We start from the raw sequence: 14,015 nt of genomic DNA on the forward strand, positions 1-14,015 counted from the left end.
AATAAGTGGCCCATTTAAGCAGGCTTTTGAAAAGGGGCAAATAAGATAATGTGTCCTTCAGTTCTGACTTTTGCTGACTATTTGCAGCTGTTTTTAAGGTATGTATCTACACTCTGGCAAGCCAAACTCTGTCCAATCATGGCAACCAAACAGGGGCTGATTAATCTTTCTGTTTTTATTTCCTGGGGTGGGAGTTCAAGTGCACTGCAGACCATCAGGTATGACTGGTTTGATGGTCAGTGGCCTGTTTTGGTGGGACACTGATTATGCAGGCTAATGTAGCATTTCCCCCTTGATGTCACCATCAAGGGATTAAAAAAAAACGGTATTTAGGAGCTCTGTGAGGAGTAACATCAGAAGCAAATTTTATCATTTTTATTGCAGCTTAACCTGTGTTGTTGCTTTAATACATCTTAAATTATTTTTATAAGCTGCCTTGAGTGCTATTTTTGGTAGAAAGGTGTGGTTTAAATCATACAAATAAATTGAATTACGAGTGCTACAGTTTAATGCCTTCTCACACATTTCTGTGAAGTGGAAATGCGGTATCCTTCATTATGATTTATTCAATTTATTCAATATCCAGTTCAATACCTTATAGCTGACGCTTGCAGCGTGTCATACATAATAAAAGCAAATGCAATGCAAACAATTATAAAATACATGTCTGAGATATGGGGAAAGCGTGTTCTTAGAGGACTTGCACATGAAGCCCAGCAGGCCAAACATTCTCCTACCAGCCATGAATTGTAGTGTGTCAACACTGTAACATTTATTCCAGAACCTTAATTGCCCATCTTTGGGAACTTTTGTTTTCTTATGGTGTTCCAGATAGTGTGGAAGTCTAAAACAAGCATTACTTTAAATTCTTATCTAGCTTTGTGGGTTTTTTAAAATCCTTAATCTAAAATAGGCACATGTGTCTATCCTGTTAGGGACCCAAGCACAGGGAGTGGAGTTTAAGATCTGCAATGGCACGCTGTGCCTACTCTGGATAATTGTGCTTTTTGGTCTAGGTTTTTTTTAAGAAAAAAATGCAGCTGCTAGATACTGATTTATAGCAATGCCAGTTTTGGCCTTAAGAGAAACCCTCGTAAAACTCTATAAACTCTTACATGACTACACCCAGCCCCTTTTCATTTAGGAACTTGATATCAGCTCACCAGCTCTCATTATACTTTTGCATGAAGGGTGTGAAGCTCAGAAATGGGGACCAGAATGCAACTCTCCCTGTCCAGACTGCCAGAACAGTGGCATCTGCCATGAAGATACCGGAGGATGCATTTGCCCGCCAGGCTTCATGGGGAAAACATGCGAGAAGGGTAAGAGAAGGCCTTTTTGCATAAGATGGGGTATGACCGCTTCCACTCCAACTATCCATCATCTGATTACGTATCTTCTATTGCCATCCCACCATGCTGGTACTTAGCTATATGGACTAAGTACCATAGTACTTAATGGTTTTTTTCTTTCTTATCTAGCTTTGTGGGTAAATGGTTTTTTTCCTTTTTGGGGGGAGGGTATGGGGAGGAATTGCCTCCTTCTGGCCTTGCTGGCAGGAATTTGGACAGACAGAGTCCTCTGTCTCTCTGCAAGTACAACCCATGGCATAACTGAAGATCCAAGACTAAATAAGTAGCAACTTGAGATCCTGACCAATTCCTGGACTGCAATCCATAGGTAATGTGCTGCATTACGTGTGCTGCATGTAAGTGCCACAGAATGCAATAGGATTTACATCTGAGAAGACATGTATAGGATTGCGACCTGAGCAAGAATGTTAGAAGAAAGTCTAACAGAATGTGCTTCACAGAATGTGCAATTAACTTCTTGAACAAGATGTGAGCCAGCATCCAGTGGGGATCAGACTGTGGCTGAGGAGCACTGTACTCACATTTTTCTTTCTTTTTTTGCTAGAACTTTCTCAAGTCTTGTTTTGCAACTGCCCTTTCTTTCTGAATTAGGTGTTTCTAATTTCTCAGAGCCATCTGAGAAGGAGTCCTATACCGAGCAGGGGGTTAGACCTGACGGCCTTCTGGCCATCCTATCTTCCTGTCCTACCATCCTACTACACTTCTATGATTCTGTTTATTTAATTATTTAATTATACATCCATGTGTTTTTAGAGAATACCAGATCCTTTGCAAATTTTCCAGTTACCTGAACAATTCTATGAATAATTCACATGTTTCTACCAGTGAATATATTGGTTAAATTTATGGTAAAACATGGTTTATTCTGATTGATTATTTTGGTCACTTGAGCAAACTTCTTTTTGGAATTAGTGAAGTTCTTCTTTGTGGTCTCTGTGCTTCACACACATGGGTTCAATACCTGCACAATGCTTTTTTTAAGTTTCCATAGCTGAGGAACTTTTGGTGGGAATTCACCTCCACCATCCGAATTCTGATGCTCCCCACCATCAGAAAAGTCCCTGTACCAGTGATGCTTAATCATGGAGTTCCTTTGCCAAAGCTGCACAGAGTTGCGACTTGGTTCAACCTGTCCAAGTTATTAGCCGTCCTTTCATCAGTAGTGCATTAACAACACCAACCCATTTCGGCTGTCAACTTCTCACTTGCCTGGATGTATGAATGCACAGATGACCACTGAAAGAACCACAGTTACAGGTATGCAACCTGTTCTTACGCAACTTCAACTGGACTTCTCACATTTCCAAACTCAACTTATGTTATGATGGGTTCTTCCTTTTGTTAGACGTGACCAGATTCAAATGGGTTAGTGTGCTTTCATCAGAATAACCTGTTTGGAGTTGGATATATTTAAAATCTGGTTTATGCACCCAGTATTTTGAAGACAACAAAGGTTGCTATTATAGATGCTCAGATAATTCATGGGCCTGACACTCCTTCTCATTACAGCTTGTGGAGAAAACAGATTCGGAAGAGCTTGCCAAGAAACCTGTAAGGCAAAATCAGGTTGCAAGTCTTTTATGTTTTGCCTGCCTGATCCATATGGCTGCTCATGTGCATCAGGATGGAAGGGACTCCAGTGTGACAAAGGTAAGGACATATACACAAGCAACCTATGGAGGTATCTGTGCAGAAGGTAGGGTGCAAAGACTCCTAACATGCAGCTTCCTTCCCATAGAAGGAAAGTAACAGATTGGGCCCAAGTACAATTTTTTAATCCAGTCACTGGTGGTTCATATCGGTTGTTCGTATTTTTCTCCGATGGCACTGTCTAATCAGGTTTGGGTGATCTGAGCAAGCAAGACTTTTGCAAGCACTTTACACCTGTAAGAAATACTTGCTGCACTCTTGCACTGTGTGGTGGAGTTGCCCCACACATGGCACTGGAATGTGGGAAGAGGGTCTTGCAGGGCAGGTGATAATGTTTGATCAAGGTATTTTGGCTCACAAAGCAATGTCAAAAGGGTCTAATCTATCTGATTAGTTCCAAAAAATTTATCTCTCCTCTGTTTTATATCAGTTTGACTGCCAAGACATGCCCTCAAGAACCCTGGAAATTGTAATTTGATGAAGTGCTTAAGAATTCTGGACTAGAAATCTTTTCATTCCCTGAACTACAACTGCTGGAGTTGTTGGACAGTTCCCTCCATTTATCCTATGGTGGAGATATCTCCTAAGCATTAGAATATGACACAAAGGTTCAGCACAAGGCTGTTCAATACATACAAGAATTTGCATGTAGTTTGCATAACTCTTTCAGATACTAATTTGGATTTTGTATTGTGGACCACTAAAGTTGCATTGAAGGACTGCTATCTGAAGAGGTGATCTGGAGTTCCTTGTCCTCGCACCTGCATATTTTGCATGGTTTTAAGGGAGGAGGGGAGCCAGAGGTCAAATTCCCAACTCCAACATCAGCACATTCCCTCCAGCCTTGGACCTGGGAATCCAAAAATTCCTGTGGCCCTTTGGGCACTGATTTGGGTCCACAGATGGCTTCCTTGACTGTTTATCTCCCTCTGTGGAAAGTATTCCTAAAGGCCAGATGTGGGCAAGGCTTTCTGGATCTGGGCCATGCAGAATCCATTCCAGAAGGTCACTGAGCCAGGAGGAGGCCAACTCAAATCAGAAGTTGGAATCAGGGAACAAAACAGCAGAGGCAGCATGTAAAACAGACACACTATTCCTCAGGTTCAGATGCTCTGGGAGTCAATCTCCAAAGGCACCTATGCGATAGCAAGAGCAGAGCCTACAGAAGTGAAGGGGTGGGATGAGGCCAGGGCATTGCTCCATGGAGATCTTAGAAGCCCTTAACCAGAGTAACTAGGAAGCAGAAGTCAGGCTTCTGACGGTGCCCTGCAGCACAGGTAGCGACTGGAGAAAAGCAGTTATATGGAAGGCTTGGTTGACCCAAAAGTACTGTGGTGGGCAAAGTAAAGAAGCAGGGGCACAGGAGAAATCCTCCGGCAATTCACTTTTACGGGCAGCATGTGCGGGCCCATTTTGTGCAACCTTTAATGTGCAGGAAAATAGTAATATCCCTGCTGGGTCTTTATGGTATACAGTTAACATGTACTGATTGCCTTCTGAATTGTGTTGCTGTATCATCGCATATATTGTTTCATGCTCATGCAGAAAGACTGACAATGCATACAGCACTGGTGTATTTAAAGTATTCAGTATCTCATGAAAACAAAAACCAAAACCTGAGCATTGCCCATCCCTACTCCTGAGCTTTCTGGAGGCCAGGAGCCTTTTGGGAATCCTGTAGGGGGATGGGAGAAACCCCTTCCAGGTGTCCTGGAGAGCCGCAGTCCAGTGCTGTCTGGCAGACCTGACAAACTGCTGTTGCTCACTCCACACACCCACGATGTTGACTTTCACAGAACTGGCATGCGTACTACCACGGTCTCACTGCTTGATGATTAACTGCTTGGATGCACTGATGCTCAGTCCTCTTGCCACACAATATTTATAACTGCAGTGGGCAGCATCCCGTGGCTGGAAAGGCATGGGTATGAAGGGCCATCCCTTCTCAGCCTCCACATTCTGTTGCCTCTGCTTTCTCTCTGTTCCCCCGGTATCAAATTTCAGTCTGCAAGTTCCCCTCCTCTTCTGTGCTGTAAGGCACCAAGCACACTCACCAGGGCTGATGTCAAGTGTGCTTGGGCAGCCGCTGAGGGCCCCTAACCAGGACTTGCTCCTCCTCTTCATCTCTCCAAAGATGAAGAGGAGGAGCATCTTCTTGTGGACCAGCATTTTACTCAGGTCCAGACAGTGGTGGTGCTGGTGAACAGCAAAGGATGCCACTACCTGCTTCCACCTAAGATCTCATCTTGTGAACAAGCAAGCGGCAGCGGTGGCAAGAAAAAGGACAAGGCAAGAGCAGCTGGTCGCAATAGTGGTGAGAAAACAGACTTGCCCAGGGCCTCACTGACCCCGAGGATAATATATTTAAGGAGAACAAGCATGTCTACGGTCGACCGATGATACTTGGAATGCTCAGCTTTCATGATGCCACAGTGCTAACACTCCTCTTCTCCGTGTTCTCCTGCAGCTTGTGAGCCTGGTTCTTATGGGCCAGATTGCAAACTGAAGTGTAACAACTGCAGTAACCAGGGAATGTGTGACAGCATTAAGGGATGTGTGTGCCAGCCTGGTTGGCATGGTCTGCAATGTGAAAAAGAAGGTAAAGCAAAGGTAACATTGTAGTGCAACAGCAGTCTTCTTGTTTTGTATGACATTGTCCCCAAAGTTGGTGCCTCCTGTGCAGACAGGCATTCCAGACCCTTTGCTTTAGAAAAGTGTTACTTGCATCATTGACATGAGATAAGCCTAAAACATGAGCTAAGCCTAAAACAAGGCCAGGCTAGATGAGCCTCAGAGAACCCATGGATATTCTCGAAACAGGTTTCTTTTTCAAACTGTAAAAAGGCAGCTATTTGGGGCTGTCAGTTTCCATGGAAGAAAAGCAGAAAGAAGGTTTGCTTTTCCTTCCTGCAGTTTGTCCCCTCGAAATTCTATTACTTAAATTGCTTTTGTCCTGTGGAGAAAAAAGGCCGCTTGCAAGGACGGAAAGTCATCTTGGAAGTAGGGCAATCCTTTTTTTTGGAAAGGATCTTCTCTCTCTCTCTCTCTCTCTCTCACACACACACACACTGGCTGCTTTTTAAGGCCTGATATCAAATAACTACTTTAAAAAAATGTAGTTATTTGATGAAAAGAAACAGGAGAACACATCACTGATCACCTACCTGTCCTCCCTGTACTCTGACAAGGATTCTACGGTTTTCAAGCAGATTCCCATTTGTAAAATGGAGTGTGAAAGCCAAGATAAAGGCTTTGTGATGAAGACAATTAATTACAACTTTCATATAAAAAGGATTCCTTTACTTATTTTGTTTACCATGTTTGTATGCCACTCCACATTGAAGCTCCAGATTCTGGAGCGGAAAATACTTCAAAGTTAAAAGAAGTAAAAGATATCAGGAAGAGGTTAAGATCTTGGCTGGTCTGCAAGAAAGGTTTCCCCAAACATGGCTGCCTTTAGTAGGCACCCAAACCTGTGCAATATTGATGCTTGCTTGACCATTTGAGGCATGGAATTCCATGGAAATGAGGCTGCCACACTGACTGTCCTTCCCCTGGTGGACTCCAGAGGTCTATGTAGGACCATCAGGAAAAAGTTTGATGAGGGAGAAAGTACACTCTCAGGTAACCTGGCCCCAGGATGTTCAGGGCTTGGTAGGTTACACTTGTATATAAGCTTACGCTTCCCTTCAACAGAAATTCTCAGGCCAGTAACATGTATTTGTGAAAGGCTTAAAACTGTCTTAAAAGTATATAAAGCCATTTATTTTCCAGAGGCATCCAGGGAATCAATTTATATTGGATTTGCACAGCATGTGTGTAGTAACCATTTATCCAAGATGATCTCAGATAATAGAACAAGGGAGCCCGCAGTATCAAGACCAGGTTAACATCCAAGGTGATGGCTGACAACTAGACCGGCCAATGGACCAGTCTGGTACTGACCATTGCTATGATGAGGCAACTCTTCCTTCTCACCTTCTTGTTGGCTATGAGGTGGGGGAATCTGAACAAAGGTTGCCCTTCCTGTTTCCACCGCTTTAAGTGTCGATGGCAGCAACCCAGTCAGTAGCTTTGCTGCTCATACTGAGCAGGCCCCATAGGGTTAAGCCAGAAGGAGGAGGCAGGGAGAGATGGCATTTGGGCAGCTTCCTTGCCAACCATGAGGACATCCCTTGCTGCTTTCCCTTAGCCTGGGTTCAGCAGGGGAGGCTGGTGTGACTGCCAAGTAACCAGCTACACAATGATTCTTGGCATTTCCGCCTCTTCTGCTCACTTTCTAACTTAACCCCACCCAGACTGGCCAGGCTGAACATGGCTGGGCACTGAGTGAGCTCAAGGATTATTATCCCAAGCTCCTCCAGCCTCAGCCCCCGGGGCCAGCTGGTGGCCTCCTGTGGACCACACAGCAGGCCCTGATCCAGCGTACACATCAGTAGTGACACCACAGAAGGGTCCAGCTAGAAATGGGGCAATTAGCCATGTTTCAGGCTGCAAGAAAGTGGCAAATGTTAGCTCTATTCAAAGAAGGCTATCTGGTAGGCCTATCAACCTATTAATTCTTTTATCTGATTAATCAGTTGCTTTAATCAGTTAACAGTGTAATCCAATGAGGCTGCTTGCAAAACCCCGAGCATGAATGAGCATGAGCATCCTGTGAATGGTGGAACTTGTGTGGAGACAAAGCTGGCCTCCTCGTTCCTCCCTCCATGCAAGACATTTCAATGGCCAATTTCAGCCCCTGATGGTCAATTTGTATCCTGAATATAAAGACCCTTTTGAGAAATTTAAGTAAGTGTTCTAATATAGAGAAATGAAGAATTATTTCCACAATAAAATAAGCATCTATTTCATAAACAAAGGCTACCTTCAAAGGTTAGAAGGAAAGAGCAATCTAACACCACAATCCAAATAGACAATAAACTGTAAATGATGATGCCCTCAATTCTCAGAATTAGGAATTGATTTTTCTCCTATTAATACATTAAAGCTTTAGACTTGGTGAATGCTGGGAGTTGTCAGACTTCTTCTGTCTAAATATGAATCAGATTGCAGCATTAATTGGCCCCTAATCTAGGTAGGAGATCAGCTGCGCTAAGCTGATACATGATTGTATCGGCTGCATGATTGATTTCCTGCTGAATCCCCACAAGACTAGATTTTCAGCTTACAAACAAAATCACTGCAGAGACACTGTAGTGCAGGGGTCCTCAAACTTTTTTAACAGGGCCAGTTGAAAGGTGTTGGCGATGGGCGCGGGCTGCCTCCAGGTGGGTCCAAAATGATCTCCGCATAAGCAAGCCCCCACCTCGCCATGGGCACGCATGTGCACGCAGCAAGTCCAAAACCTCTGAGGCGGGCTGGATAAATGGGCATGGCGGGCCAGATCCAGCCTACGGGCCCTAGTTTGAGGACCCATGCTGTAGTGTCTTGTTACCCAGACATTTTCTTTTTATTTGTTTTATGATATAAGGCTACAATCCTGAACATGCTTGCCTGAGAGTACATGTATAGGGTGGGCACTGTCAGTGCCTTTGGGCAGAGGCTTATACATGTCAACATAGAAGCTAGGCCCATTGAGTTCAATGGGGACGTATTCTCAGGCCAGCGCGTCTAGAACTGCAGCCAAAATCTTACAGTGCTAGTTTCAGTGCTCGATGCATACAAAATGGTCAATCGTCTTCTAAAAGGGGCAGGAATGCTACACCAGCTCCCTTTTATCTCTAGTGAAAAAGAAAAATGGACAGGGTTGAGAATTCTTCATTTCACACACAGGTGCACCGGATGAATCACCTCAGATAGTGAACTTACCCAGTACAGTGGAACTCAATTCAGGCTCAGAGTTTAAATCTACCTGCATAGTTACTGGCAAACCGCTTCCTACAGAAGGTGAAATCACATTGATAAAAAAGGACGGGTCAGTCCTTCAGGTGAGTCATTGATCTTTCGAGGGGAGGCTTTATCCTGATGGGGATGGTATTATTTCATCACTGAAGCCCCCTTCCCTCATTATCTGCGCCCTCGCACCTGTGTCAACTGGAATTGAAATTTCTGGATCCTGTTTCCTTAATAAGGCATCGTGCAAAATCACCACACTTGATCAGGGATGAGCAATCTAGTGTCATCTGGGAGCTGGATCGCTCTTCTGGACTAAATTGGAGCAGGCGAAAGAGGATTCTTTCTTACTGTGGTGTGAACAGAGGTGCTGGTCTTGATGATTTCCAAGAACTCTTCCAACCCTGCAATTCCATACTTTTAGAACTGAACAGTACAGTTCTATAAACAGAGGACTGTCCACTGAGATACACATGGGCACCCTGTGTGGAAGGCAACCAGGGGCTAAAAGATAGCTAGTTAAACTATGATAGTTAATAGTGTTTAACTATGGTTAAGCAAACAGTAGCAGACTTGACTTGAGCATTGGGAGCACTTGTCCACCTGTCTGCCCTCTGACTGCATGTCTATTCCAGAAGCAGAGAACAAGAACTGGCTAATGCTGGATCAGTCCTGGGTCCATGAAACTATGGAACAAGGATTCCTTGGTGGCTGTGGCCAAATAAACAAGATCTTACAAGACTGTAATGAAAATGTATTAGGTCTTTCCTCTGTTTCTGATGGTTTCTTAAAATAGAAGCATAAATGCCACGAGCATGACATTTTTCTAGGTGCAAAAAAGTTGTAATCAAATTTCACCTGTGTTGTGACTGCAAAGTGAATGTCTGGTTTTTTGCTAAGTCTAAATACCTGAAGAATTTCAAGGGGAGCAAAAAGAAGAAGTTTAGTAAACCTAAACTTAACTGGCTGTGGCAGGGATGGGGGGAATGTTCCACATGTCCCCAATTTCAACCCTCTTTTGTATGGTTTACTGTTTTAGCCTATCACAGTGGCCAACAGAAGCAATCGATCAGAAGCAACAGAAGCCACATTTCACATCGAGAATGTCCAGCCTTCTGATTCTGGAATATGGGTTTACAGTGTTGAGACAGTAGCAGGCATGGTGGAGAAACTGGTCCATGTCACAGTTAAAGGTAACTGCTGTCAGGCTTGGGCACAGCTAAATCCTGCGGAAATTGATGCAAACTAAGTGCCTGTGTACGGTGAAATCTGATTGATTTCAACTGGCCTGAGGTGCCCTTTGCATTTTCTGGCCAGCTCCTGTGGTGAGTAAAAAGGCGGGAAGGGAGCAGCAAAGAGCAACATCATCCGGTATCCACTTCAGAGCAGGCCTCTCTCCCCCATCCTTTTATGTAGAAGGTGAATAGGTGAGACTCTCCAAACAAGTAAAGTATTTTAATTATATCAGGAAGCTACCATAGTTGCTAGATTTCTTAGGGGAAATTAAGGAAACAGGCTTCCACAGCCAAATAAACTTTTTCCTTACTGCACAGTTATATCATATTTGCCCAACAAGTTCCTGTCTTTAGGATGATTAATGGATCGGACATCTTACTTGATATTGGACTGTGATCAGGGCTGACCCACAACATTTTGCTGCTTGAGGCAGAAGACAAAGGGGCTGGCCCCTTCCCCACATTTAGAAGCTGACTGGAAGGCGGATTTTGTTTGCAATAATTACCCCTCGCCTGAGTATGGCAGGCTAGTTTAGGGGTTGTAGGAAGAGCCACACTCCCAGGGTGGTTTTCTGACGTGAAGCAATGGCTCGGGAGCGCAGCAGGGAAAGGCTTGGGGTCTGCTGTTGCTTCCCCCAGTATTTGCTGCTTCACCGCTTAATGGCAGCACCAGCCTGTCTGCCAGTAAGGAACGTGATCATCCAAAAATGACATCCTCACTTTGGGTAAAGGACATTGATGAAGCATCAAGATCAAGCATTTTGCCAAAACATAGATTTGGGGTAGCAAGTGCCTCAAAGCGGGGAGGAAAATGCAGTCTTGTCAATACTGTGATTTCAGTGCTTGGCTCCAGACACTAATGAGAGTACCCACAAGCAGTGGCCTCCAGAAATAAGTTCAGTAGTCATGGAAACCATTGAGGAAGAGGTCAGCTAAACATGAAAGCGAAGACTGGAAAGTGTCGTAGATCTTAAAGGCCTTCCGAGTCTACCAACTTAAGATGGAAAATTAAAGGAGTTACTGGAAACAGAGATCAACAAAAGCCAAGGGACTAGTTAAATGCAGTTTGGGTTGGGGAAGATCTCGAATCGTTTGCAAGATGTTTGCATTGCTGGGCTGCTAGGGAGTCTTGCCGAGAATCTGCACTGGAGTTTCTCCTGTGTGCTAAGCAATGCTGGTGTGTTTTCCAAATGCATTTGCTGCTCTGAGGGCAGATGCTAACGAATGCAGCCCAGAAGCCGCTGTGCTCAAAGCAAGTCTGAGTGCTGCACCCAAATGCATGATGCTCTTTCTAATTGTGGGGTAAGTAGGAGCAGTTTGAAAGGTTACTTTCATTTTATTGTTTGTGTCTTTCTTCAGTGTTAACACATGACACAAGCCCCAGTGTAAGGTGACCACCGTGGGACAAATGTGAGGGCATGCTGCCATTCCAGTTTCCTTTTTCTGAATGTTTTTTCAGTCTGCATGCATACTTTTGATGGTTTGTTGTTGTTGTTAGTTGCAAAGTCGTGTCCAACCCATCGCGGCCCCATGGACAACATTCGTCCAGGCCTTCCTGTCCTCCACCATCCCCCGGAGTCCACTTAAGCTCATGCCGACTGCTTCAGTGACTCCATCTAGCCACCTCATCCTCCACCGTCCTCTTCTTCTTTTGCCCTCAATTTTTCCCAGCATTAGGCTCTTCTCCAGGGAGTCCTTCCTTCTCATTAGGTGGCCAAAGTATTTGAGTTTCATCTTCAGGATCTGGCCTTCTAAAGAGCAGTCAGGGTTGATCTCCTCTAGGACTGACCGGTTTGATCGCCTTGTGGTGCAAGGGACTCACAGGAGTCTCCTCCAGCACCAGAATTCAAAGGCCTCAATCCTTCGGCACTCAGCCTTCCTTATGGTCCAGCTTTCACAGCAGCAATACATTGCTACTGGGAAAACCATAGCCCTGACTATAGGAACTTTTGTTGGCAGGGTGATGTCTCTGCTTTTTAGTATGCTGTCTAGATTTGCCATAGCTTTCCTCCCCAGGAGCAAGCGTCTTTTAATTCCTTGGCTGCAGTCCCCGAAGGAAGCAAGGTGCACAAGTCCGGACTGGTGGACGCGTTACTCCCTCACTGCCTTCCTTTGGCTGCTTGGTCTTTGTATTACAGCCTCCTGAGTCAGCGCGTTGGGTTTGTTTATTTATTTATTCCTCAGGACAGCTTATTTATTTATTTATTTATTTATTGAAACATTTCTATGCCGCCCCATTCGCCGAAGCCTCGGGGTGGCTCACAACATTAAGTTAAAATACAAACATGAAGTTAAAACATTAATTTAACATAACATTAAGTTAAAATGTTTGTAAAGTACAAACATTAAGTTAAAATACAAAAAATAACAATATAAAATAAGTCGCCCTGGCCAGATAAAATCAAATAATACGAACAATTAAAATGACGCTTAAATAAAAAGGTCTTCGCCTGGCGCCGAAAAACAAAAAACGACGTCGCCAGGCGGGCCTCTCTGGGGAGCGCATTCCATAGATTAGGCACCACCGCAGAGAAAGCCCTCCTCCGAGTGCCTACCCTCCTAATTTCTTTCAAATGAAATAACATAAAAATATGACATAAATAAATTACCGACCCACACTGACTGCAGTTAAAAACATATAAAAGACAATATTAAAACTTATTAAAATATTGCTGAAATAAAAAGGTCTGAACCTGGCACCAAAAAACAAATAACGGCAGCGCCAGGCGGACCTCTCTGGGGAGCGCATTCCATAGGCGTTGAGGCGCATTTCATGTGCCCAGTGCCCGAGTGAGATGTACCAAGATAAAATGCTTGTGTAGATCAGCCGTTGAACCCATTGATGTAGCTCAGCTGCAAAGAAGCACTATGAGTATGTGAAGGATGGTGGAAGGGAAACGAATGAGCCTGGAGACTGAGGGAGCTGACGCTTGCTTCTCAACATCATAGGGCACTTTCTGTATCTTCAGAGCTTTTCCATGCTGGGTGAGGGAAGGATGAAGCTCCTTGCGCACTCTTGACACTACACCATTCCTGGAAATTTTAAGTAATCCACCAGTATTTTTCATAAGCAAGAGAAAATCCTTCATGGATTCAGTGAGAACTGGAAAGGAGAGCAGAGAATATTCTAAGTTCTTGGCTGCATGTGCTTGATTAGTGTTGAGTGTGTGAGGTTAAAAAAAGATAACTTTATGGGTTGAGGCCTATGAGATACGAAACAGATGAGCAGATTGCTCCGCTGTAGTGGCATCATTCACATGTCCCCAAACAAGCATGCTCTAGAGGTCATCATGGAACCATCCTTCTGCTTGAAGCCAGAAAACTCTGTTTCCCTATGTATTATTCACTTCACCCATTTCAGAGCTGTTCCCTACACTGTTTCATTCTGGAGGGGGAATAATCATTGCATCAGAGACTATGTGGATATTATAATGAATGAACAGCAGGCAAGAAGTATCCATTCTGTTCTAGGTTTGCACTTGGTGAAATGGGGATGTCAGAATAACTAACGCTGCAGATCCCCCTTCAGAGGCAGGACAGTGGCTTAAACAGAGCAGTACACTGGTCCTTAACAAGCTCTGCTCTTGCATTCCTTCTGTTAATTCTAAACAAATTTAGTTACCATATTTTTCCGACTATGAGAAGCCCCCATGTATAGGACTCCCCCCCACTTTTCTTACTGATCTCCGAGCGAGCAAGCTGCTGCCGCGCACACCTGCCTGCCGCCTCCCTGCCTCCCCACACACACGCGCCCTCACCAGTCTCCCCCCACCCTGTGCGCCCGCAGTTCTCCTCTCAGCCCCCTGTGTATAAGACACCCCTCCATTTTTACGTAAATATTTTTAAGGAAAAGTATCGTCTTATACACAGAAAAATACGGTAGTTACTAATTTTTAATATGAATTATTTAATCATTGTATCA

The 14,015-nt window shown here is 44.3% G+C and overlaps 1 protein-coding gene across 1 annotated transcript in view; it reads left to right on the forward strand.

The window, feature by feature from the left end:
• Nucleotides 1-14,015, forward strand: part of TEK (TEK receptor tyrosine kinase) — a 60,055-nt gene that overhangs the window by 18,402 nt on the left and 27,638 nt on the right. Inside the window, exons 5-9 of the mRNA XM_044428121.1 lie at nucleotides 1,191-1,322; nucleotides 2,883-3,023; nucleotides 5,491-5,622; nucleotides 8,799-8,953; nucleotides 9,898-10,051. Of these exons, the coding sequence (XP_044284056.1) occupies nucleotides 1,191-1,322; nucleotides 2,883-3,023; nucleotides 5,491-5,622; nucleotides 8,799-8,953; nucleotides 9,898-10,051 (714 nt within the window). The remainder of the gene's footprint in view (nucleotides 1-1,190; nucleotides 1,323-2,882; nucleotides 3,024-5,490; nucleotides 5,623-8,798; nucleotides 8,954-9,897; nucleotides 10,052-14,015) is intronic.

The sequence above is a fragment of the Varanus komodoensis genome, unplaced genomic scaffold, assembly GCF_004798865.1.
Source record: "Varanus komodoensis strain SLA01 unplaced genomic scaffold, ASM479886v1 scaffold19, whole genome shotgun sequence".
Lineage (NCBI taxonomy): Eukaryota > Metazoa > Chordata > Lepidosauria > Squamata > Varanidae > Varanus > Varanus komodoensis.